The sequence below is a fragment of the Sparus aurata genome, chromosome 20 (genome assembly GCF_900880675.1).
Source record: "Sparus aurata chromosome 20, fSpaAur1.1, whole genome shotgun sequence".
NCBI lineage: Eukaryota > Metazoa > Chordata > Actinopteri > Spariformes > Sparidae > Sparus > Sparus aurata.
Genome location: NC_044206.1, coordinates 25,696,279 through 25,722,701, shown reverse-complemented (window position 1 = coordinate 25,722,701; position 26,423 = coordinate 25,696,279). Strand labels below are relative to the sequence as shown.

Below are 26,423 nucleotides of genomic sequence, written 5' to 3'. Positions count from 1 at the left end.
AGTATTTGAGGCCTGAGCTTTGCTATGAAAAGAAGGATGTCTTCACTTCGTTGCCATGTGTCCCCGTTTTAGCAGCTTTGACCTTTCAGTTAAGTTTCTCTGCAATTTTGATTTGTAAAATATTTTCAAATCTGAACAGCTGCGACATTAAACAAACATTTAATCCGCATTTCAATTCCGAAATCTAGGTATTATTATGTGTTTGATGTGTTACAAAGAAGGAGGAGTTATTATTCAGAGACGCACCTCCTACTGAGTCCATATCAGAGTCCGAGATGTGGGTGATGGAGAAACGGGACACGTTGGAGGGGGAAACAGTGAAGCGGGAGAACTGTACGGCTGGTTTGGGCTCAGGAGCTTTGGGGGTGGAGCGAGGTGGAGGTGAGTCAGATGTCACAGAGGATGTTGGTAGAGGGAGCAGCGGGAAATCGTCTTCCCACTCGTACCCTGCACCTGAGGGCAGACAGTAACAAGATATATTCAAGTAATGGTAAATACCAACTGAATATGTTTTCTTGGTGCTGAAACAAGCAGACTAAATTTGAATCCTGGTACTTACTCTCCTCTGAGATGTTTCCATCTGAAGAGTCATCCGAGGCATTAACCTTTTCCTGGGATTTGCTCCGTGAACTCTGACCCTCTGTTCCTAATGGGAAGCCATGCTCAACCAGCTCCTTAGTTGGACTTTCCTAATGGAAATTGAAATTCAGGAGAAGACAATTAGAAATCTATTGTTAGAAAGAATCAACATTAGATCTGGGCAGGTGAGTCAGTTTGAGCTGCATAAGCTGCCATCAGGCGGCAGCTAAACTTCAAAACATGTTTGCCACCTGATGAATGTGAGCTCAATATTCACCCTCCTTCTAGGTGTTGGTCTTCACTAACTTAATTTCAAAGATATTTAGCTTTTTAGCTGCTATGTGCAAAAATATGTTTACTATCTACTCTGTTGTCTGCTGGTACTACACTAAAACACGTTTTACTTTGTTTCACCCTCATCTTTTGTTCAACGGGGCTGCTAGAATCACCAAAAAGTGAAAGTGCCTTGTTGTAGTTTTAAGTACAAACTGAATTAATGAAACCCTTCTCTGCCACTCACCTGATCAAACAGATAGACGGTGACATCGTCAAAAAACGACACCGTCTTCGTCTTGCGTTCGAGCTCCTCCTCCAGGTTCTCCGTTGTGAGCAGGGTTGGCATCTTCAGGAGGCTGCGCAGTTTGTGGGCTTCGCTGTTATCGCTCACCACGATGGGCACTGGGTGGACCTCGTCTTCGCTCTCCTCACCTCCGCTCTGTTCCTGCACACTGTAGATTCGCAGCTCCTCATCTGACTCGTCGCTGTCATCGGTGTCACCGCCCTCCTCATCCGCCTCTTCCCCATCAGCCGGAGACGCTCGGCCCTCCGGTGTTGCAGGGAGTGGAGGGGGAGGGGTGGATGGAGGTGGGGGAGAGGAAGAAGAAAAACGTCTGGTGCTTGCTGTGTGCTGCAAGGCCACCTCATCTTTGGGTAAAGTATGTAGGTTTTCACCGGATATCCCCGATGACCTGTTCTGATCCGGCTGTACTGCTGGCTCTTCTGTTGTTTCTGAATCTTGAGCAGAGTTTTTCGTGTCTTCTGCATCATCCTCTGCCTTGACATTGGAGGTACAATCTCCATTCAGGGCCCCAAGGGCTTCTTCCATGGCTCCTACCACCTCTGCTGCCCAGTCTCCCAAGGATGAGTTCTCTTCCTGAGATGGCCATTCATCCAGCCCACCCTCTGCTATTGAAGCAGTGTCAGAGGGCTCCAGAGGAAGCCCCAATTCCTCATCCTGGTCACACTCTTCTATCAAGTATGCCTCCATCTCTGAGTCTGTTCCTTCTGGTAATATGTCTTTTATTTCAAGTTTTATGTCTTTGTTAGCAACACTGTCCTCTAATTCTTCTTCCTCGTCATTCTTCCTTTTCTCACCCTTCTTTTCTCCCATGTGCTGTTCGTTTTCAACAGTTCCTTCATCCTTTACCATCTCTGACGGTTCGTCCCCTTCATCCCGAGACAGCCTTTCATTTTCATAGTCTGAAAAGTAGGCAGAGTCTCTGTATGGAGTCTTATCAGTCAGTGGTAAAAGGATGTGGTCACCTGTTTGTGAAGCTTCTAAGGCCAAATCTTCATCCAACGGTGGTTCAGCCTCTGTGGGCACTACTTTAGACTCATCGCCCTGCTCCTCCAGGCTCGTATCAACGGTAGGCTTTCCCAGAGGTTGTTCACGGGGTTCATGAGGCTCTTTGGGTACAAACTCAGGGCTCTCATTGTTTTCTGTGTCATAGCCACTATCCATAGCTTTGGGTGAGCTGGAAGGGTGAGAGGACGCTGGGCTGAAGCCTTCACAAGACCCAGCTGCAGATGGCAGATCCATGGAATCCATGGAGTCAGGAGTTCCTACCTGCTTCTGTAGCGACTTGAAGGCAGGAGAAGCGTTTAGCTCGCTGGACTCGTCAGCAAAGATGCCTGAGGTAACGTCAGTGATATCATCTGTGATGTCATCGTCCTCATCATCGTCACTGCAGTCAAGGATGTCAGCAAGGCTCACAGTGGAGTCGCCGTGGTCAACACCACTGTCTACAGTTTGACTCAACTCTGATTGTGGGTCTGTGAGGGTCACCATCACATGCATGTTGTCAGCAGGAGGCGGAGAGGTTCTAGTCATTGTCAGGGTCACCTCTTCTGTTTTAGGCTCTGTCGGTTTTTGCATGATTGGATTTTCTTTGATTACATCCTCCCTCTTTTCTTTGAGTGGGGTATCATCAAATGTAAGGTCAACATACTGCTCTCTACTGTCCTCAGTCTTTGTCAAGGCAGGTTTGGCCACAATGGGACCCCCTGGAGCTGGTGATAGATTGATCATCTCCTCATTGCTTTGGATATCAATGGCCTTATCACTGATGTAGTTGCTGTGACTGTAGCTATGACTGTAGCTGTTGTTTCTGACTAGTAAGCCTGTAAGGGGGTCAACAAAGTGCGAGTGGCAACACTCTCCTGATGCTGGCACCTGAGTCTCGCCCTCATGGCACAGGTAGATGTATGCATTGCAGTTGTCTGAGGGCACCATTGAGTGATGTTTGCTCAGACTAAGGCAGGCACTGTTATCTTTGGCCTGGTGGGGCTCGAGATAGTCAATGGGTTTGGGTAGAGAGTGGAAGGCCAGGCTATGCTCCTCCGGCCAGGAATCTTCAATATCTGTACTTGGCATTGTGTAGTGGAAATCTACGTAAGCATCCTGTCTGCAGCTGTGGCTCGCCCGTCTGTGGTGACCCACACTGCTATGGCTGTGTTTTGAAGGCCAAGTGTTGCAGGTGTGTCTTTCAACAAATATGTCTTCTTCTTCCTCTTCTGAATCACTGTCTCTGTGCCCGATGAAGAGTGCCCCCTCTGTCTCCATGTTTATACTGACGGAGTGGCTGTTGTGCCTGGTGTGACTGGGCATAGTCTTCCTCAGAGATCCCATCATGTCATAGTAACCACCTGTCACGTTCTTTCCTATGATGGAAGTCTGACTTGTGTCCAGGTATGTGTCTCTGTAGGCCTGTTGAGGCGGACTGTTTACAGAGGGGGATATACCAAGTGGGTTCTCCAACTCACCCAAGGCCTGACGCAGGCTTCTTGACCCCCAGCTTTCACGATGATGGTCTCTGGTGAGCTCACTTCCAATGAAATAGTGATCAATTCCCAACGGGGGTGAGTGCTCATAGTAGTAACCCCCATCTCTGTCTTTATAGGACACATAGTGACTAGACTCCCAGGGTCGAATGGGGCTGCTGTCCGACACTTGCCCTAAAAGAGGCTCCATTGTCAGGGAGATGGCAGGACTTGAGTCATTGGAATCATACATATCTGACTTGTGGATATCTGCAGACCAATATGGATCTATGTTCTTAGCCTGTGACGGGCAGGCCATGCACTCGCCTGAGTCTGCACTGCCAGTCAGAAAGCTCCCACTGCTTCCTTGGTAGTCTGGGCTGTAGGAGCACATGGTGTACTCTGGATCAATGTTACAGTCTACTGGCTCTTCGATGCGGATGTAGTATTCACTGCTAACTGAGGGGCTGTGGGCACTGAGGACAGGAAGTATGCCAGGAGCATGAAGATGTTTTGGTTGGTAGTAGGGCGGAGAAACTCCATGGCTGTGGTTCTCCATTGGGCAGCCTCCCACAATGCCTCCAGGTGGGTAAAAGGCTTCCTGACAATGATGGTTGACTTGTCCCAGGGTACTCGAGGAGTCTGGGGCTCTATATGACTGGTCTGCCCTGGCCTGCTCCCACTTGTACTCAAAGTTCAGGCCGTGGCTGGTCTCAGTGACTGTTAGTATGTCATCCCCTGACTCTGAGTGGTAGCCATCACCAGCTGAAAACTGCTCTAGGAGAGGGAAAGAGGAGGATGTTGATGAGGGGTGGTCTCGAGATATTGCCGAGGCACCACGGTGGCTGTTGAATCCAGAATTGGGACGCAGCGAGTTCCATCGCCTCTCAAAGTCCTCTTCGGCCTCGCTGGCCCCCTTGGCACACAGATAGCTGAGCAGCAAGTGGACTTCCTCTGCATTGGGCCTCTGATCAGGCTGGAGCCAGCAGAACTGCATCACCTCATACCTGTGGAGCACATATCAAACATATCACACTATAAATAAAAAAAACATTCTACCAGATAATTATGAAGATAATGCGCCCAAATCCGGTCAAATAACACGTAAGAATGTATTTAGTTGTAATAAAAAATGAAAAAACAACTGAAAAAATAGCCCCACTACAGAGAAGCAAAACCAACAGGATTAGCATAATAATTAAAATCTGCAAAATAAATGAGAATCCACTCATCCTGCAAGGTATTTAATTGTGTTGCTCTAAATATTGTGTTTGTCCTTTTCCTGAATGAATCTGAAACATTTTAAAGATGTTTGTAAATGAGTTTCAGTGTGTCTCACCAGCGCTCAGCCAGCGGCACTTGGAGCAGCGGTTTGGGCAGTCGCAGCTGCTGCTCCCTCACAGCGTAGGTCAGGACTTGTCTGTCAGAGTAATGTCTGTAGGGCTGGTTGCCGAGCTCAAACAGCTCCCAGATAGTCACACCCAGAGACCTGAGACAAAAGATATCATGGACATTATGTCGTGAAACATAAAAAAGAAATCAGAACAAGCATGTGTCATTCAACCTATGTACATATATTTGATCTAATCCCTCAATTTGTAATTATTTATCTTGCTTTCTTGGTATATTCCTTCAGAGGCACTTCTCTTTTTATTGTATAGTCAGGTTTTCTATTGTTCTTTCCTTATTGCTTCTTTCTCACTGAACTTACTTAAGCATTCTGGTCATGACCTTTTATGCACAAAGTAATGACATCATTGTACAAGATGGCTTATTCTTTCAAACTGAAGACACACTTTCTTTGTTTCATCCTAATTTTAACAAAATGTAATACGTAAATCATAGCAATTTTACAGTTTTGTTTTATTTCTCAATGGAGTATAACAAAAGCACAGCCACTCCTTTTCACGTGTGTTTATCCTACCACATGTTGCTCTGCAGGGTCTGATCAGCCACCAGCAGGTTTCCGTGCACCTCATCTACCAGCTCAGGAGCGATCCAACGCAGTGGCACGAACATCTGATCTGATGTCACGTAGTAATCATCCTGAATGGAAGGAAGGGCAACGTGTGTTAACGGGCAGACAGCGAAGACACAACATAATCACACTTTATTTGCTTTGTTGGAAATCATCTCCCCTTATTAAATTAAATATTCTAAAACAAGTGAATAAGCTCCGGGGAATTAAATCATTTGTGTAATCTTCTCATTTGGGTGAAAGAAATACTGGATCTTTTTGGATATGCACAGCAGCTGAAGGATTTAAATATTAACTCTCAAACAAGCTTAGCTCACTTCTTTCATCGATTCACTCGTTAACTCATCCACTCACTGTTTGCTTGTTAATGGTTGTCTACACAAAACAAACTGTCCTACGATTATTTGCTTCTATGTTACAATATCTATTTACTTTCTGTGTGTGTGCATACATATCTGATAAACAGACCTTGTACTTGGTGTGGGACAGACCATAATCTCCGATCTTCACTGTGACACTAGCGGACAACAAGCAGTTCCTCAAAGCCAGATCGCTGGTGACAAAGGAGGAGGAGGTGGAGGGCAAACAGCTGTTATTACAGATCTTCATTATTTATTAACATATAAACCAAGACCAGAGCATTGCAGGATTTACATATTACTCAAAGCACAGAACTATTTACAGGTCCAACATGCAAAAACACTCACTGATGCAAGATTAAAGTTGCTCTTATCAACACATATTACACATATCAACATCAACTCCTGTCTCTAAAAAAAACATGCTGAAGACTGAGTGGATGTTTGAGTTGTTCTGGAGAAGAAGGGTCACCGCCTGCAACAAAATCACTGATGCTGGAGTCTGTAAGGAGCACTCAGGCAGCACCAGGATATTGTTCCAGGAAGCAACCGAGACGCAAAAGGCAGATTTTACTGATCAGGTCAAGATACTGACAGGGCGACATCTGCGTGTGTGTGTGATATCGAATAGCAGAAAATTGCTTCTTACCCGTGTGTGAAGTTGTGTTTGTGCAGGTGCATGAGTCCCGAGGCGATGTCACAAGCCATCCGTTGAAGAATCAAGGGCTCCGGGGTCATGGATTCTGCAGTCCGGCAGCTTCGGAGGTAACCCTTCACATCCCCCTGGAAGACAGAGGAGAGAAATAAAACATCTGAGTGTTACAGCCTCTGACCACTGGAGGGCAGTCATTCCATTTCACTGTGCTTACTGCGACCAAGACTCAGCCGTTTCTTCCTCAACAGAGTCTTCATCCATCTTCAATTGACTAGCTGCGCTAAATTACTGGCTTGCCATCACAGACTTTCCTTCCTATCTGACCATTTTCTGTCCTCACAGATTCTGTAGTTCTTAGCCCTGTATATTAATGGTTTTTATCTTAAAGAATAAAAGCTGTGAACAACACATTTCATCAGCTATCCCCAATTCATTCACTTACACTGTGGAGTAAATTAAAAAATTGTCAGAGATGAAGAGGCAGGAAGCCAGTTCTTAGTCTTTGATTTCTTCAGTATCACCACAGATATCTGTGTTTAATCCGCTGAACTGATCGATCATGTGGAGCTGGCAGTGGATTTTAGGCTGCAGTCTGAGTCGAACAACTGCAGCATGATTCATTGCTGACTTTGGGCTCGCCTGCCAAATATTTACAGCAGGTGCCAAGAACGTTTTTTATTGCCAGATGTAATTAACAAATAAATCCAATAAACCACATATTACGTGAGGTTTTCAATCCATGTAATGTACGGGATGAGTTAGAGGATATAATGCTGACTTTGAATTTAAAATAAAGGTCTTTAAAGACTTAACAGGACTTTTATAAATTACAGTACATACCTCATACTGTAGATTATTTCAACACACTTAATGCACCTAGTGTTGCAGAGCCTAATAGAAAAACACCAAGGCACATTTACACCTCAGTGATTTTACTGTAATATTAACGTCTTAAATGACACAGCAGGGTTGTGGCAGCGCTCCTTTTAGATTCATCCACTAAGCAGTTAGCTTCAGATGTTAATCTCTTTTACACATAATGTAAGCCGTTCTCCCAACAACACCTGCCCCTCTGGGTTTGGATACTCACCAGTGGACAAAACTCCATCACCAGCAGGTAGGGAGTGACCTCAGTGCACTGAGCCAAACACTGCACCAGAGCGTGGTGCTGGAGGTTACTGGAGAGGAAGAGCATGAGATCAAGGCAGAAAGTGAGTTATGACGCACATCATATCTGTGACATGCTTCAATAACACACCGATGAACCAAGTCTTTAAAAGCAAGGCAGACATTTTATCACAATAAGAACATTATGAGACACTAATGTTAATTGTAATAATTCATACAGCATATCCACCGTATTAGTGAAAATATGGTGGAAATTATGCATCTATTATAAACACATTTCAATTAAGATATTCAGAGGATGCAGAGCAACACAGTGTGCATAGGGAGGAGGTCGTGGTGGATGGATGTGTGCACGACACAAGGCAGATCTAACTGGTTAGGTTTAGATAAAGATCGTGGTTTGGGTCCAAGTGGAACCTTTCACATTGTTAACTATACGTTGTAAAGGCTTTCTGGTAGAAAGCTTTTAGGGCAAAACCTCTCAAAATGCTCATTTTGTAGAAGGTTGGAAACAATTAACCAGGACGAATGTCAGACTCCTCAAAGTAGAAAACCATAATCGAACTGAAAAAAGTGTGTTGTGCCTGAAGAGCTGCCAATTTTCTGGTGCCAATACGACCAATAATAACGTTTATTGTTACTTGGCGACCTCTGGTGGCTTTAGCAATTATTTCAGCGGCAAAAGAGGACATTCAGACAACCTACATAAGGCGATGGATGGATCAAACAAACCACAATGTTCTCAAACCCAACCAACTGTGACCTTATGACAAAGATAGATGTGCCTGCCTCTCGTGCACTGCAACAGTCAAGTTGTTTTGGGAAAAGTGAGACTGTATATGTCCTTTGCCTCACTGGGTAATGACCTGATTATTCCTTTAGGTATGAGGATGTGTTGTTAGTGAATGAGTTCCCATCATTGACAGACACACAGGTGACACAATAAATGCGTACCGGTACGGCTGAGCTTCTTCCAGGAAGTGCATCTGGTCCTGTACGCTGGCGCTGGCTTTGAGTTCCTTCACCACCACTTGGGTGGTATTTAGGCCTGCATTCACCTCCCCAAGCAGAACCTGAAACAGTACAGATGGAGACATATACGCACGGGGAAGAAGGATTGACAGACAGACGGACAGACGGACATTTACATCCAAATAAACCCATTAAGCATGGAGTGCGAGTGACCAGACAGACAACGAGACAGAAAGCAGTCATGCAGGAGTTTGGCGAAGAGGATTCAAAGACAATGAAGAGACAGAAAAATGCAGACAAACACACGTACAGATGGACATACCCAGTGAAGGTACACAAGGATGGAGAGGGCGGATGTATATTCATGAGTGAATGAGTTGGAAAAAGGAGGAGAAACAAACAAAGGAACAGAAGGGGAGAGAACGACAACAACATGTTATCTGGTTGTATAATCACCACACCACATGGTTCAGCCTGCAGCGGAGGGCTATTACTCTGACATTTTTACCAGCGTAAAATATGTTCTCAAGGGCGAAGTGTATCACCTCTGGGAGAAGCGGACATCAAAGGCACGAGGATACGGATGGCATTACACACTCAGACATTACAGGTATTCTCAGCACGTCGGCCATTTTTAACTGACTCCATTCTGAGCACGGCTGGGATCACAGCACAGGCTAACAACCCTGATGTGAGACTCACTGATGCTGGGTTTCATCTAACCTGGCGGGCGGATGCAGGGACAGCAGGTGTGACTGTCAAAACCACCAGCAGCAAGTTACGGAGATTGTAGTGTCAGCAGTGGGCTTACCTTCCCGAACCAGCCATTCCCGATCTCTTTCAGGTAGAGGAGACTGTGGCGGCTGAGATCTGTGGATTTCAGGAGTTGGACTGGAAGAAAAGAAGGGAGGGGAAAAGGTGTAACTGTGATGGAAAACCATCCACCGTTGGAGTGCTGATGATGTTGTGGTCTTTACAAAGTCACCGCCTGTTAGTCCATTACTGCAAATCACCTAATGCCTGATTACAGTTCGCTATCACATCTCCATACAACACTTAATTATATGATATTAGAAAACTCTTTCACCCTATAATTAACAGTTCTCAAGCAGTGGGCAGTGCTAATTATTTATTCTTTACCCACCATAGTTTTACAGCAGTTCCTCATTTATTGTTTATGCCTGCACTACTTGTCTTTGATTGATTGAAACACAACATCTGTGAATCATGCTGGAGACGCAGGGAGGTGGTCAAGGTGACGGGTGGGCGTACAAGAATGTCACATCAGAATCAAGACATCCGGTCTATGTTTAGGTTAAGGCAACAAATGCACTTAGGAATGGATATTTTCAGTTTGTCAAACAGTCAGGAAAAGGATAACTTTGGTTAAGCTAAGGGAAAAATGTTGCTTTTACATTAAAAATAATTGTTGTGTACCCACAGTTTCCTTTTTTTATCTTTATTGAGAGTCATGAAAAAGTGGATAATTTGTGTCTATGTGCACAGAAGTACTTAGATTCCGTCAGTATTTGATGAACTGTCATGACACTGGGCTGTCACACCACATGGAAATGGATGGAAACCAGTGACTGCTTGGAAGAAAATAAAACCGTTTATCGTTTTACATCTGCTTAACATACATTTGGAAAACTGTCAGAAAAATGTCAAGTATGCATAACTTAAAATGGAGCTGGTAGTAAAAGGGTCCTGCAAGCCACATCAGCTGAAATATGAGTTATTTAAACTAACGTTATTTTCAGGGTCAGATTTTCATCTGCCAAACAGTGCTGCTTGATGCTTTTATTAAGTTACAGTAGACTTTTTCTGAGCTGAAGGGGAGGTCGACCTTCACAGGTAATGTTTTCATTAGTGTCAGAAGAAACAACCATTAGAGGGCAAACCTGAATAAAAAGGCTACACATTGCATGTGTTCGAGACAAAATGAGGTTCTGTGATGTTTTATAATAGATTAATTTTCAAGCAACAATGCATAAAGAAGTATCGATTGATAAAACGTTGTCTTTTGTTGTCTTGTTAGATACAAACAGATGGAGATATCATGCATGCAGGCACAATTGTTTTTGAAAAGAAGATACAGCATGTCCTCACATGCTGAGGTGAATCATAGCTCTCAATGATAAATAATAAAGAATACATATAGCTCTTATAACACATACATCAGTAACATGAGCACGCACCATTTCCGAGATCTTAAGTGGCTGATGAAGAATCCATCGTCTGTCCGGCTGATTGTTATTAACCCTTTATGAAATGAAATATCCGAACATGCCAGTGGATGTTGCCCATGGTCTCTCAGTAAACAGATGGAACTGTACTCTTATTCTATATCGAGCCGACTCTGGCACCGATCTGTCTGACTGTCCTCCAACCCCCTGATGCATCTCTGTCAGCATCCCCAGATGACCTGAGTCCTTCCTGCCTGCTGAACACGCCCGACCGTCCCGTCCCGGCTCAGCCAAATGAAACCGGACTGACGGCAACATCCCCCCCCAACCCCTCTGCCCCTCCATCTCTCATCCCTCACCATCTACCCCTTTCTTTCTTTCTGTCTTTCTTTCTTTCTTTCTTTCTTTCTTTCTTTCTTTCTTTCTTTCTTTCTTTCTGTGTCTCCCACGATGACACTTAGATTCTGGGTGTAGAGGCAGACAGACGGACCTTTGTGGCGCTGTCGTCCCCCTCCAGACTGCCACACAGTCCAGTCACTGTGTGGAGGCCATATTGGACACCCCCGTCTCTTTCCCCAGACTGGTCATTCCTTACACCCACTCACGCTCTCTCCGGCCCGGAACAGAATAACCACCATTGTCTGGCTGCTTAGGGCAGCATGGCACCAGTTAGGACCAGTTAGTAAGCACACACTGGGACTATTATCCACCAGCTCGGTGACACAGGAATGGACTGAGCTTTGGCGATAACAGTGGCAAGCAATGGGTCCCACCTACGCCATCATGTCAACCTCAAATATTCATAATTTCTGATGGAACAATGCAGGGAGGGGGATGCATTCTGGGAGAGAAAAATAAATACTCAAAGACTTTACTATAATATTTGTTATCTTTGTTTTCTTTTTGCTTGGTTCTTAGCAGGATGTCCATTCATGCAATGAGCGATGCGTTATTAGTAAGGAAATGTTTTCTCTTTTTTTCTATGTCTGTCACTGTGTATTCTGCTATAATCAAAAAACACATTTAGAACAGGTGCAGCCATGGCAGAAGGATATTCTCTCACTTTCTAATTCTTATGTCACTTTATCCACTGTGACAAACTGAAAATACCTTGATTGCCCCCGGTAAGTTCTCAGACCTCTTCACAGCCAATACACTAACTCAATTACCACTTGACAGCGTTGTCTGGTCTTTTCTAAGCTCTGAGCTGCTGAGCGTCTCTCTCTGAATGCATCTAGCTTAATCGCTATAGTATCCAGGAAGTCTTTAGCGAGATGCACAGCGGCTGAATCACTCAGAGTCTAATGGAATTCACATAATGCTCTTCCAGTCCAGTGCATCCCAGTCCGGCCTCTGCTGAGGTGCTGAGCTGGAGTGCTGGCCTTGGACAATCGTTTAGATTCACTAATGACATTGGCCCATTCTTGTTGTGTAACTCAAGTAGAAATGGAAGCGTGGAGGTCGATGTATGTGCTCCCAGTTGTTGTATTTCTGTGTTAAACTGGACTTGTTTCTGCTCAGATTCTGGTTGTATGATTTTTAACATGTGTGCAGCTGTTTACATGTCATGTCAACTCTCTGTGTGGGTGTGAGCTCCATTAGTCTTTGCAGTGCAGCCTGCAGTACAGAACAGCTGCATCAGGGTGGGTCCTGAGGACCGGGCCACAGACGGAGCCAAGCTCTCACAGTACTGGTGTCTCATTAGGAGCTCCACCTATCCACACAGTCTTTTTGACAGCCCCAGGGCAGCACGACCGAGAAGATGGGAACATCGGCTGAAAGAAACTTTCTCAAAGCTGCTGAATACTTCAGCTCCATGTCTCTCTCAGCTCTCAGGAATCCTTAGTGAGTCAAAATCTGAGATCTGTGTTCGATTCAAAGCAACTTCAAGTCTGTTTTACCCAGTTTCTCATAAATTATTTTAAATCTTAATACATATGTATTGATTTAACTTTCCACTCTGTTGCCATCTGTCTAGTATCTGTACTCCACTCTCCTCCTCCATTTGGTTTCTTTAAGTTTAGTTTTTTAGTTTTAATATTTTATCACCCTGTAAAGCATCTTTCAACTGCACTTCTATCAAGTGGTGGTGTGCAAATAAACTTAACTTAATAAACTGTAACATACTGTATTGCACTGTTTGAAAAACATGAGTATTTCCATTTTCTGCCATTTAAAACTTCCACTCCACTACATTTATCTAATCATTTTAGTTAACAGTATATACATACATGTAAATATGTGTATGATTTATTGCTACTTGTTCTATTATTATTCATATGGGCTTTTTCACTTTTACCAAGGTTATACTTTAAAACGATGTGTTTACTTTCACACTTTTAAAGTATAGCTTTTGGGTATTTTTTCAACACTGACCTTCAACTTGAACTAGTTGAAAGAAACAAATACATAAAAAGAAGCTAACAAAGATAAGAAACTTGTGAAACTTATAAGAAGGTTTAAGAAAGAAGGGTGTGATGGATCCATTCAGCCAATCCAGTTCTCTTAAAAAACAACAATTCATTTCCTTTCATGATGTCACTGGGTGAGGCAGTCCTGAAGGCGCAGTAATGAATCCCTGACCTCTGCCATTACTGTAACACCATATGGTTTCTATTATTCACAGAAGACAAACCATATGTTAAAGGCCCAGTTTACCCAAATCACAGAAGAGGAAATGGTTTCTCCCTTTACACTAGTGGCATCAAGCCATGCAGATATATCTGGTTTTATGCTTTTGACATTTTGTGATATCCACCCCTGGAACTTTTTTCACCAGAAACTATTCTTCTGTTGTTTTAATACACGGAACAGCAAATTAAAATCTGTCAACCAGCCGTGTATCAACGCAACTTTACTCCTTCATACAATATATTCCCTATTCACTGACCCTAGAGTCGGTCAAACTAAATGAGTGCAGATCGTCCAACAAACAGTCACAATCGTCTCTATCTGAGCTTTGATGCAGACTGATGGCTGAGCTAACTGCGTGGGCATGATCCATTAAGTCTCAACGCACTCCAGTGTCATAAGTTTATCAGGCAGCATCAGCCCATTAGCACACAACACGGACCATTGTCACGGAGAAGCAGAACGAGAGAAAGAAAGCGACAGAGTGAAAGACGGATATTCTCACTGGGGTTTTGTGCTCTCGCATGCCTGACATTCCAACGAGCAGCAGTGTAGGCTGGCCGGCCTGGACGTTATTATGCAACAGGCAGATGTTTGTGGGAGAGAGTGAAAGTTAAAGAGCACAGAGTTCATACTGTGGGGACCTGCAGTGAGGGATTGTGGGATAGGTGGAGGCCCAGCTGACTGAGGCCAGCATCAGGGCGGTGTTCACCCCGGGGACAAACTTTGACTGACGCAGTCGCGCAGCTCGTCGCTCTTACATTAGTTATCCTCCACCCTTGAAATGTAGTTGCATGTGTAAGGCTCTGGCACCTTTGCAAAGCTATTGCAAGGCTTACATCAGTTTGCAGCAAATGACTGAAGGGGTAAATTATGAAGCGCTGACAAACCATCAAAAGTGATGTCATGATTGGATATTCTGTGACTGACCATTCATCTTATATTTGATCCCTTTCAAAGGCAGGAAAAATGTGTAAATCCCTTTAAATGTGGAGTGGGGATTCAAAGATTTACTGAGTGAAAAAACTGGAAATGGAATTGGAGGACCAAGTTTAACCTCTTGAGCACTCAATTTTTCACTTTACATATCCCTGTATGATTATTTTAAAGACTCTGTGCCCTATCTTATGCCAGCCAGTGCACACAGCACGGCGTAACTAAATTCTGACCGACATCGTTGTCTTTTGAGCAGCCAGGGCCCACGTTGCGTAACAAGCAAATATACTTGCTCTGATCTGTCCATCAATGGACGTGATGGACTTCAACTGAGCTGTGATTAGGTGCAGAAAGTGACGGTGCCATCAACTAACAAGAAATGGTCTTAAATCAAAGGCAAAGATGCCCTGGGTTCACAAAGAACGACACACAGGCACACCTGGTTTTAAAAAGGAATTGTCTTTAGGAGGGAATTGGTTTATTTCATCTAATGCGCAAAACAGACCTACGATCAACCAGTTTGCGGCCAGATTACACTTCGTTGAACGAGCAAAACAATTGGACACTCCCTGAAATGCACATTAGACTATGTGTCAGATTATTTAAATCCAGTTTTCATACAATGCAGATATATTGTTGACTTGTGAATCAATTTGTTTTCACTTCCACCAAGACTGAAACTACATTTTTGTATAAAACTGTCTTAAAACAACGAAACCTTTGCTTTATATTTTGTTGAATTATGTTGTTACATTATTCCAAATGTTTGCAACAGTTTCCAAACAAGAGAAATCCATAATTTGAGTCAAGGTTTGGTTTCCTGGTCACTAAAACCCCGGAAGAGAGTCAAAGAGTGAGGACGTCAACACGAGTAAAACTTAAATGCATGACCTTGTCTGTGAACATTTCCTGTTCTACTTACTCTTTTATTTGGTTTTGATTGAAAGACCCCCTCAGTAGAGTTTAAGACATGATATTAAACTGAACTTAAGTGACTCACCTGATCGTACAGGTTGCTTTGCGACCGGCAGGGACACCTCGGTGAGCGGCAGGATGTAGACGTCCGGGCTGCCTTGGGAGGCCGGCGAGCCCAAGGTGGACATATCTGCATGGTACTCCTCCCCGTCCACATTCTTGAATTCCTGGAAAACAGATACACAAATACACAAGAAGCTCAAAGGTCAGATACTAACATACACTCACAGTTGGTTGGGTAACTTGCCAAGTCACAAATGTGAGGACACGAAGATGAAAACTTGGAAAGACACTTTAAAAAGCATTGCCTTAACCTAACTTTAGGGGCATTGTAGATCATATAATCAGCGCATATGCAAAATATAATATCTGCCTGCATCAATGTACATACATGTAGACAGAAAACAGATAATGTTTTGGCTGGACCGACGAGGCAGAAATAAGATAAACTGAGGCAAGCTGTCTTGGCCCGGTTCAGTGTTTCTCTAAGCTGTTTGTGAGACCAGTTGGAACATCACAGTGTAAACAAAGCCAGTGTGATTTATCCAAAGATTATTTGTACTAAGATTACATGTATCTCAGTCCTCTACTCTGCAATTAAGCCTGGTGGTTTTAATGCTGAGATGCTTTCTGGAGAGAAGAGCTGCTGTGACTCACTCTCAATCCGCAAGAAATGTTATTTTTAAAATTTGGAAAAACATTTCGTAATGGCTTCGTATCAAAATCGACAGAGAGCATGTTCATAAAATAATGAGAAAGTAAAATTTTTAGCTTAATTTACTGCACTTCTGTAAGTTCATCCTATCTCAGCCCCAAATGGCACCAAGAAGGAGATAAATCGATGAGTTTCACAACTCTGACTGGCCAAGAGAGATTAATGTGTAAGAGATCTCGATAGCCTGATTACGCACGATCACCAGAAATCATCTAAGGAGCATTAATCATAACTTTGTACTTGGAAGAAACTGTGAACAAAAGAGTCAAAGCTTTTACTCGCACCATTTGTTCCTTCTCCTCTCTTTCTGGCATCCCCAATTTATGTGCACTTATTAGCATTTCAATGTGATAACGCCAGATGGAAAAAACAACAATCGTCAGTTACATTTATGTATTTTAAAACATTGTTGAAACATTCAGGAAGCACAATGCAGGCTGCAGTGGGGGTTTTCTTCTATGTTAGTGTTACATTGAGGCCCCGGCTGGATGTACAGTCAGGAGCCCCTGAAAGATTCCTTCTGTCAGCTGAACGTCGAGATGGATAGCAGAATGAAGCAGAGGACCGAGGGGGGAGGGAGTTGGCTGCATCCATAGACCGGATGTCAGAATAAAAGTCCCTTAGTTGCAAGCTGGAGAGCAGCGGGGTCCCAACACTGGAAAAATGTGACCTCTGCAACACCCACACAAACACACACACACACACACACACACGCACACACTCACACACATAAACACCTCCATCTCTCACTTCATCCTGTCCCCCAAGAATGCGAGCACATACACAACGACACTCCCTCGGCCTCAGATCCAAATCTTCACACGGCCCCACTCGCCCTCCCGCTCAACATGTGGTTTCACTCTACACATCGACACACTCACACTGTCGCACACCAGCATTTACAGAACGATATTATCTCTCATTCCCCCGTATGTCCTGCAGAAGAAGCTGTCAAAACCAGGCCTTCACATGACAACTTGGTTATTTTTTTAATTAAAACCAAGCTGGAAGGAAGGAAGCGAGAAGAAGAAAGAAAAAAAAGAAAGAAAGAAAGAAGAAAGAAAGAAAGAACGAAAGAAAGAAAGAAAGAACGAAAGAAAGAAAGAAAGAACGAAAGAACGAAAGAAAGAATTCAGGGCGACATTTTCAAAACTTAGATACTCAATAAGGATTCAATAAAACTAAGCAGAAGTGCGTGACTAAATATGAAGTGATGACTGAAAACCATCGCAATGATTTCATTCTTACACATATAAGTACCTTAAACTATTTACAGATAAACATTTAAGTCCTTTGTCTTCCTCCTACTATCAAAAAAATCTGCCTGACTCCCGGCTGGTCAACTAAATGTTTCTGAGCCTCTCCAGCTTGCTTACCTGTCCTCAGTCTCCACAGGTGAGGATGACATGTCAGACGCCCTCAGCTCTGGTTACAGCATCTCAAGCTCTTTCTGGTTCTCTTGCACACATCCATAAATACAAACACACACACACACACACACAAACACACACACACCCAGTGCCCCCCCAGGGTCCCACTTGTGTGCAGGGTGCAGGGCAGCAGGAGGTTGGCGGTGCCAGGAAGAGCGGCTGCAGAAACAGGCACCATCACTCTGCAGAGAGAGTCTCATTGTTGAGTCCAGAGAGGAGGAAGAGGATGAAGAGGCTCAGTAGCTGACCACTGACTGTCCCCAGGATCTGCTGGGGATGGAGGGATGGAGGGAGAGAAAACGAAGAGGGGGGAGGAAGAAGGAGGAGCATCATCTCCCGGTTCACAGGCGAGATCGAACCTGCAGTCGTCTCATGAGGGGGGGGGGAGAAATCGAGCCCCCTCAAAAATGTGAGGGAGAAAAATACTAGTGGGAGGGGAGGAGGGGGGAGGAGGGGGGAGGAGGGATGGGTGAGGGGGGGTTCACATACTATACATCTGACATCACATGCTCTCTTCCTCTCTTTTTCTCTCTCTCTCCCAAAAGCCAAAGAACATCTGCAGGGCAGTCCCCTTCCCCGGTCAACACACACACACACACACACACACACACACACACACCTACACACACACACACACACACACACACACACACACACACACACACACACACACACAGACTACATTCTTAAATGTGTAACAACTGCATGTGATCTTGTTGGCATTTTTCACCAGGCTCAGATATAGTTAGTGTGTATTGAGGCTCACTTCTGGAACTGGTGCTGAAATGTGTTCGGTCCAGCACAGGGCTAGAACTGGGTCAGCTCGGTCATTAAGGTTGGCTGCGATATGGCTATGTCATAGGCCATATGCAGCCTTGTTCTAGGAACCACATCTGGACCACCTTTGGATCATAATTCATTGCTGTATTTGGGTCAAGTGTAGGTGGACTTTGTGGCCCATCAGGCCAATTCTGCTATGGGTCAATAATTACAGTGAATTTAAAAGTAAAGTATCAGTAGTGAAGTGTGGCAGGTCCACATATTTCTCACTATCTACATGAAGTGCGAAATTATAAATTCTTATTATTCTGAAAAGACTCTTTTTCACTCCTAGACTGAGTCCAGTCCCCCAGCTCGCCCCTACAGCAGCGAGCTCTGTTAGAGGAAGTTCCTCATCTTTCCATTGCTGTCTGTAAAACACAGAGAGCTTTTCTCTCTCGTCTCCTCTTGAAGTTTTTTTTTTCCCCCTGAAATTCCCTCTTCCTGCTCTGTGTCTAATTCCAGATGGGGCCCTGAGGCCGGATGCACTGTGGGCTCATGGGTATGCCCTTCCTCACGCCCTCGCGCCCCCTCTCTCTTCCCCCTCCTCCCGTCCTGGCCCCTTCCTCGGACACACCCTGACAGGTCCGAGCTGGGTGGTCCAATCAGCCAAAGACACAAACCAGACATGATGCACATCACTCACACTGTGTGTCTTTGATATATGCTTATTCCTTGCTTATTCCTTGCCTGCAGCTTAACAACAACTCAAGCTGCACACTTATAAACACATACAGTGTTGAAGAAAGAACAGGATGTTATGTAATCTTGCTACAAACACTTCTGTAATCGTGTGACCCTGCGTTTGTTAAGACAGAGAAAAGAAAGGCTGGAGCTGCAGAGAAAAGTCATCTGACACGGTTATTCATGTGGCTCTCTTCACAGCGGCATAAATGATTCTGCAATTTCCCTCCGAAGACACGTTATTTTAGCTCTTACATAATGCTGCAAGTTAAACTAATAAATTGAGGAAAATTTGTGTCCTTTAGACCGTTTCGAGTGTTGTGCAGAAATATGAGTCACAGTAAGAAGCTAGTTGTAGAAGAACGGGAACAAAGAGTGTGATGCATTATGGTAGATCTGTAGATAAGATTACATCTGCTCTCATAAGTTTCCAGGGCCCAAGGTCACTTTTTCAGAAGTTTTTGTTTTGTACGTTCTGCAATGATGTAAGGCAAAAGAAAAACTGTAAATCCTCACATAAAACTTTGAACATTTTGCATTTTAAGCCACACTAGAGGCTGTATGAAAGGAACATCAGTCACCAGTCTGGTGTTCAACATAGATGGTGAACATGCTACATAACAACTGCTAAACATGGTGATGGAAGCATTCTTTGAACTAATCACTTAACCGACTAACTGTTTTAGCACAGTATCATATCATATACTGCATGTTGTTTGACTGTATGTAGACTGGATTTGGCTTTTAAATACACCTGCTGGTTCTACTTGACTCATCAGCCCAGAGCAGCACTGATGAGCGTTTGTATTACAACCAGGCAACCTGCTTGAATGTGTGTTAGTAACTGATGACGTGCTTATCTCGAATCGTGGTCACGGAGTGGCTTAAAATACTCTTCTACCCTGCAGTAGTATCGACGAATTGCTGCTAACAAAGCTCTGCTTACTTGGTGACGCTGAGGAGTGATTATTTCCAGGAAGTCCTGGAAGTCAATTCATTTTCAACTGCAAACTGGGTGAATTAGGAGCACAGCGGGAGAAAGGGGTTAAAAATAGGTAGACTACAGTGGAAATTGGCAGGCATAGAAGTGAGGACACATGAGAGAAACTAAAGAGATTCAATTAGAATAGAAAATACTTTCTCTCTGGTCTACTACACAGAAAGTAGTCGAGTATCACAACACATGCTTGTTGCTCTCCTTGAGGAGGAGAAGGACGCTCCTTGGTGCGTTCAGCTCAACCAAACAAGGCCAAAAGTGTTAATGGCAGAGACCCATCCGAGATTTCGACTACTATTCGTGCTATGAAGAGATTTTATAATCTCCATTTTTTGAATTCTGTAGGCAACGGATGAATTGTGCACAAGCACTTGCGCGATGTGATAAACATTCTTTCTGACTGAGGAAGGCCGTGATGTAAAGGTGCAGTGAACGTACGCTAAACCACATCCCTCGGACTATTCAACAGCTGCTGATGGTGAAAAAAACAAGGCAATGAGCCGTTAGAAGGCGGGAAGAAATTGGCTGCCGGCTGATTAATGAGAAGGGAGCGTTCAAGACGTTAAAGCCTCGAGATTACACAGAGTGAGATCCGGTGAAAAACACTGAGTGTTAAGAGAAATGTTTGTGTACAGTGACGGAAAGTTACATAGACACATATTTAATCATTTTCACAGTCGTATGCTCAGTCCCACCATTCCCTCGATGTACACTCACACTCACACACACACACATACACACACACACTCACACACACACACTCACATCCTCCATGGCCTATTTTCTGCGGTGCCGTGACCCATTTCAACACACTGCTCAGAAATGGAGTCTAAATCAACGACACAAGATGGTCCTGAAGAGCTGCAGGCCTCCCGCCACACCGTAAACACAGCCTCTCCCAGCTTTGTCTGCTTATCCATCTACTGCCCATCAACCTTTTCTAAGTATAAATGGCTGGAGACCTTGTGCACTGAATATAATGGACATCTAAACCGAGCCTGCGATGAATGTTTCTTCTCGTTACATCCATTTGCAGCAACACTCATGGGCAAAGGCAGGCTGAATGCACATCTCCATGCCTGACTTCATTAAAACTTCATATGATTTAATGAGTGTGTGTGTGTGTGTGTGTGTGTGTGTGAGGGTGCAGAGATGGGTCAGTTTGTCTTCATGCCTCATGTTGTTTTTTTAATGTTTCACGTGAAAGTTGATGTGAAGCGGCGATCTGCCCACCTTGAAGCCGGTTTTGCCCTTCTTGCAGCAGAGGCACGCCAGCATGAGGAAGGCGAAGGTGAAGAGGCCGGAGAAGGAGATGGCCACCACAGCCAGGGACGACGACCAGGACAGATCACTCAGCGGAGCGCCATCTGCAGGACACATCCGGAGTAACAGACAGTCAGAATATTAGCTGAGGCATCGACAGTAAAGTGATCGAATGCATATCAAAGCATGTGCGACAAGAGAAATTAGGTTACAACAATGAAAAAGAGGAACGCAAATTACACCGAAACACAAGTCGACTTTTTCATTTCATCATTTTAAATGTATTATACAGAAACTCATGAACTCACTGTTTTCTCAGGTGATTCTATTTCCATTTGGGGAAGTTCACATTGCTTGATTTATAGCCTCCCATCCTGTTTTTGCTCAAAATGAAATGCTCTGAAACATTATAGCCCTGTAGGATCCATCCGGCACACAACAACAACAGCACCATTACACCTCTGCTCGGCTCGGAGAAGCCGGCTAAAAATGCACATTGATTTATCACCTTCACCTGGAAGCACAGGCTTATCTTTTGCACTAATCTTTTTAATAAAAAGCGATTCGCACTCAGATTCTGTGTTTTTTTTAAATGACCCTGTTGGTCATGTCTTTCACCAGGTCAAACATCTCAGTTATATGTCACTATACGGGTTCAGAGGTTCAAAAGTTTCTTTCAGAGGAATATCAAATCCAGTATCAGATTCTCACAGTGAGTGACAAATAACCACCAAGTAAACAACCAGAAAAGATTATAAATATAGCGGTGAGTGTCTGTTTGCTCTCCTTTAAGCATTTCTGACCCCATTTCTCAACAACAGAAGAGAGAATACAGATAGGAAACACAAAGAGAAAGCAAAGAGGCTGACATGCAGCAACACAATCTCTCCGACTGGAGTCGTAATTTGGATGTCGCAATTACTGTTTTCAGCCACACAGCTGTGCAACATATAACCAGCCATCTAACCCCAACCTGCCCCTCAAGGTTTCCTTTGGTATATTTATACATGTGATGTGTTCCTTACCCCCTCACCAGGTGGTTGTTGTGTCTAAACCTAACCAGAGCAGAAGCACAGTATCCCAAGTGTGCTTTGCAGAAAGGTGCACTTGCATTTACTTTGGCGCCTGTGTTGAACTCTCTGTAATACAGACGAATAGTAATATACAGTAGTGAAGACACCCTGAGGGGCACTTCAGTACCACATGTGTTGAGGGATATGATAAACACCTCCCATGTGTCCTAAATGCATTGTTTTTTAAATTCAGTATGCTTTATCTGCAAAACGAGAATTTGGGAGCTTTAATTAAAAGTGTTGTGCAATTATAATAACACTAAAATATTCATGTAGTTTACTTACAGTGTTTACACACTCTACTTCTGCCTCTGGAGCTCAACAGTGTGGATTTCTCCACCGAGTGACTGAATTTCCTCCGGCTCTGCTTCGCTCCCGTTCTTCTGTTCGGAGCCTCATTCTGTATCAGTGACGCCGATTTTTCAGACTTTGATGGTTTGAGTTTGCATGCCGCCCCAATCTTGTAAATAATATCTTGTTCCCAATTTTAAGAGATGGGGGGGGGGGGCATTTTTTGGAGCAGTGGATGATTTATTTTTTCTCGTTTTGCTGCAGCTTCCGAAATGCTACGGTTACCACGGTAACAGATTGGACGGATGGACAGCCATGCAGGATTGCCTTCAGCTGTAAATCTCTCACCCTCATTCCTGCCAACAACTGTGCCACCCAGCTCTGCACACACACACACACACACACACACACACACACACACACACATATACATTATAAACAGAGCACTGAGAGTCAGTTCTGCTGCCAGTTTGTGCTGATCCTCTGAAAGCTTTGCGACTGGCTCGGACTGAGTATTAGGCTCTTAGTATAATTGGACAGAGTGCAAACACTGTTGTTCAGGAGGCCTTCTGGCAGAGTGTAGGAAGAGAGGAGAATATTAAAAAAAAACATGCAAATTTAACAGTTAAATACAGGATTAGCTGGCCAGCCCAGGGTTTGTGGAACATAGAGTCCTTGTTTGAATTTCACTGAGTGTTACACTCGAATGGGGCTAAATAAAACCAGCGGTCCAGAAACAGTGTCCATAAAAAAACTGCAATAAGATGCCACATGAAGCAGAGTGGGAGGAAGAGGTGGGAAAAGCCAGCTTGCTAAATCAGCCAATAACTATTTAGTGCTCTGAAAGGCTGTACAAGACGAATCAGATTTAATTACTTCATTTGTCAGGGGGGCGATTACAGAGAGGTGAGACATATTCCGACTCTGTTGTGGTTTATTTAAATATCCCTCGTGAACAAATCCCATCTCTGCCCGCAGCACAAGTGAGAGAGTGTGACTGGAGATGCAGCTCGGGATTAATATTTGACGAGCGCACTCAGGTCCACATGCAGTCGAGATGAAAACAGAGCGCCGAAGCCCAGCCGAGGCACGTGTACATTATTATTATGAGCAGATGCAAAACTCTATGACTGCCACACCCGGATCCTTCAGTACCCTCACATCAGAAACCATCAACATGACTGTAAATGTTGTCCTGAGTCAATGACAACGGGTACGAATCTGTGTGTAACTGATCAAGCTGCTTACATTTCTAAATCATACAATAATAAGATATAATCCAACACTGAACTGATCTCACTAACAAGTAGAACCATACATCAGATTGTTTTCTGTCTCCACCTGAGAGTCAGTGAGTCGGTGAGGAGAGAGTCGGTGCTGGAGAACAAGAGAAATCTGAAGAAAGAAGGGAAATAAAATCTAATCTTATGCCTGAGCTTTTTCCAGGGGAGCACCCAGGGAGTTCTTAGTGTCGACAGGTGCAGGAAACAGCTTAGTGCAGCAGTTGTAGTAAGTGGGCAAAAGGAAGAGAGACGGGATGGAAAGAAAAAGATCATTTAAATATATTGCTGCTGCAATGTGAAGCTGCCACACAAGTCTGAATTGGCAAGTCAGCAATTGCACAATATTATTATTTAGGAGGCAATAATATCGTCTTTGTGACTAGCTGAGGTGGGTTGGACTCCGCCACAATCACACGAAACCTTGTTGTGTTTTCTTCCCTCGCTGTGTAAAAATCAATGCCATCGACTGCTAATCTTAATGAAATAGAGAGGATTCTCCCTCTTGTTAGCCGTAATGAGCCCAGATCTAAAGAGACAAATGTTTCCCTTTAAAAGGTCATTCAGTTCACGGGGACAGTTCTCCTCCTGAGAGCTTCATTAAGTACACTCAAAAGCACAAAACACAAAGACCCAATTTAGAGTGAAAAACAGGAGGGTGGATGGAATTTCTGGGCTTCTGCATTTTTTCTCTCCTCTTACTACTCGATGCTAGCAGCTTGGATACCGAATAGCTCTCAGCTCAGAGGTGGTAGCCATTTTTAGCCTCCCGAGGCAGAGAGCTGAAGCACATCCTGATGACTAAATGATGAAAAGGGAGCAGGCATGAGGAGACGAGAGCAGAGAAGAAAGGATCTGAGCGAGAAGAGGAGGTTGAAGAGCTGTGTACTCTGCAGCGTCTCCCCCAGGAGAATCTCTTCAGCACTCAACACAGAAAGTCAGCAAGTTGAAGAGCAGCAGCTCGAAGTCTAACCGAGGGCAGACAGAAGCAGAAACTGCAGAGTGTCGAGTAAAAGCTGAGTCTATCTGACAAGCTCACGTGTTTGGTCTGCCTCTACAGAGATAGAGCTGCTGCAGCATCTGTGAACACTGACTGCCAGCTTCACCCTGATTTCCAGATTTGAATCAATAAACCTTCAGCAGTACAATAGTCAACATCACCACAGCCTGTGAACTTAGAATACTGCTTGGCCTGTAGGTTGAATGAGACTACAATAGCTACAACAGTTACAGTAGATGCACTCAGTAGGAGACCTGCAAGAAAAGTTTGACAATTTGGAGAAAAAACAAAAAAAAACAACAGCATTCTTGCCTGAAGTAAGAAGAGAGGATCAACACCACGCTCACATCTGTACACTGAATACGGAGCAAGAATCAACAGGCAATTAGCTTAGCTTAAGTTAGCATCCACTGGTTGCCTGGCAACCTCATATTGACAACAAGATTCCAAGAACTGACTCCACCAGTCCAAGAAATAGTCCCAGCATGCAACTCTACACAAAAACACAAATGGTTGTTTTGACATTTAATTTTGTGTCCTGATCAAAGATTTGAGATGTAATGTAACTAGAGGCGCCCCTCACTTTCAATTTCAATGCTGAGCTAATCATATTTAGCTTACAGACATTAGAGTGAATTCAAACCACAATTAACAGATGAAATAGAGGCTTTTACAGCAACAGACTGAAGCACTGAGAACGGCTGATCAGATGGTTTCCAAGCTCAGTCGGCCAATAAGTCGTCGACAAAGGCAGAAATTAGTGACCATTGGTTTTGTGTGTCGGGGTCCTGAGGGAACACTACAATGTGCTACAGGTCGACAAAACTTTGTTCCTGATCCAAAGACACAGATATAACCTCCGGAAAACTGATGGGAGGATCCAAAATGTGGTGGAGCCAAACAGGAATTCATGACCAGCTGCAGTTAAAAAGAGTAGCAACACATAACTACAGAAGAGTCCATGTAAGTTCTGTCCTGCCATGATTAGGACACATGTTATCAAACGTGAGTCCACTTGGACCCAGTTGGATATCAGATGTACACTCACACAGACCTGAGACCTACAGGAAAGCAATAGCTTGTAGCTATAGCGCTAGCTCAGCTGTTTCTGTCCCTGACAGGCTGTGGGTCTGTATTTTCTTCCACGCCTGTCAGTGCAAACAATAAGTAACTAAGCTGTCTGAACTGCGCCCCAGCAGTACAGTTAAGGTAGGAGTCACAATGCCTTCGCTTGTCACAGAGACTAAAGCGTGGGACATTTAAATCAGAGCTGACAGACTGAGAAGAGTCCAGACTCTTAACCCTGTCAGCAGAATGTCCTCACTATCAGCCCAAATGTGGCATAGCATTGTGACATTACCTGAGCAGCTGTTAACTGCATAAAAACAACTGCTTTATTTCTGTTTCGGCTATCAGTGATTAGTGTGTAACTA

At 44.0% G+C, this 26,423-nt stretch overlaps 1 protein-coding gene across 5 annotated transcripts in view; it reads right to left on the bottom strand.

The window, feature by feature from the left end:
• aatkb (apoptosis-associated tyrosine kinase b) overlaps nt 1-26,423 on the bottom strand; it is a 48,928-nt gene that overhangs the window by 3,220 nt on the left and 19,285 nt on the right. For 2 of the 5 annotated variants that reach the window (XM_030400829.1, XM_030400830.1), the window contains exons 2-13: nt 21,317-21,450; nt 15,464-15,605; nt 9,522-9,601; nt 8,693-8,811; nt 7,701-7,788; nt 6,605-6,738; nt 6,065-6,149; nt 5,543-5,664; nt 4,958-5,107; nt 1,100-4,625; nt 560-689; nt 247-453 (exon numbers count right to left, since the gene is read on the bottom strand). In XM_030400829.1, the coding sequence (XP_030256689.1) occupies nt 247-453; nt 560-689; nt 1,100-4,625; nt 4,958-5,107; nt 5,543-5,664; nt 6,065-6,149; nt 6,605-6,738; nt 7,701-7,788; nt 8,693-8,811; nt 9,522-9,601; nt 15,464-15,605; nt 21,317-21,450 (4,917 nt within the window). The other 3 variants (XM_030400831.1, XM_030400832.1, XM_030400833.1) reach the window with 3 other exon arrangements.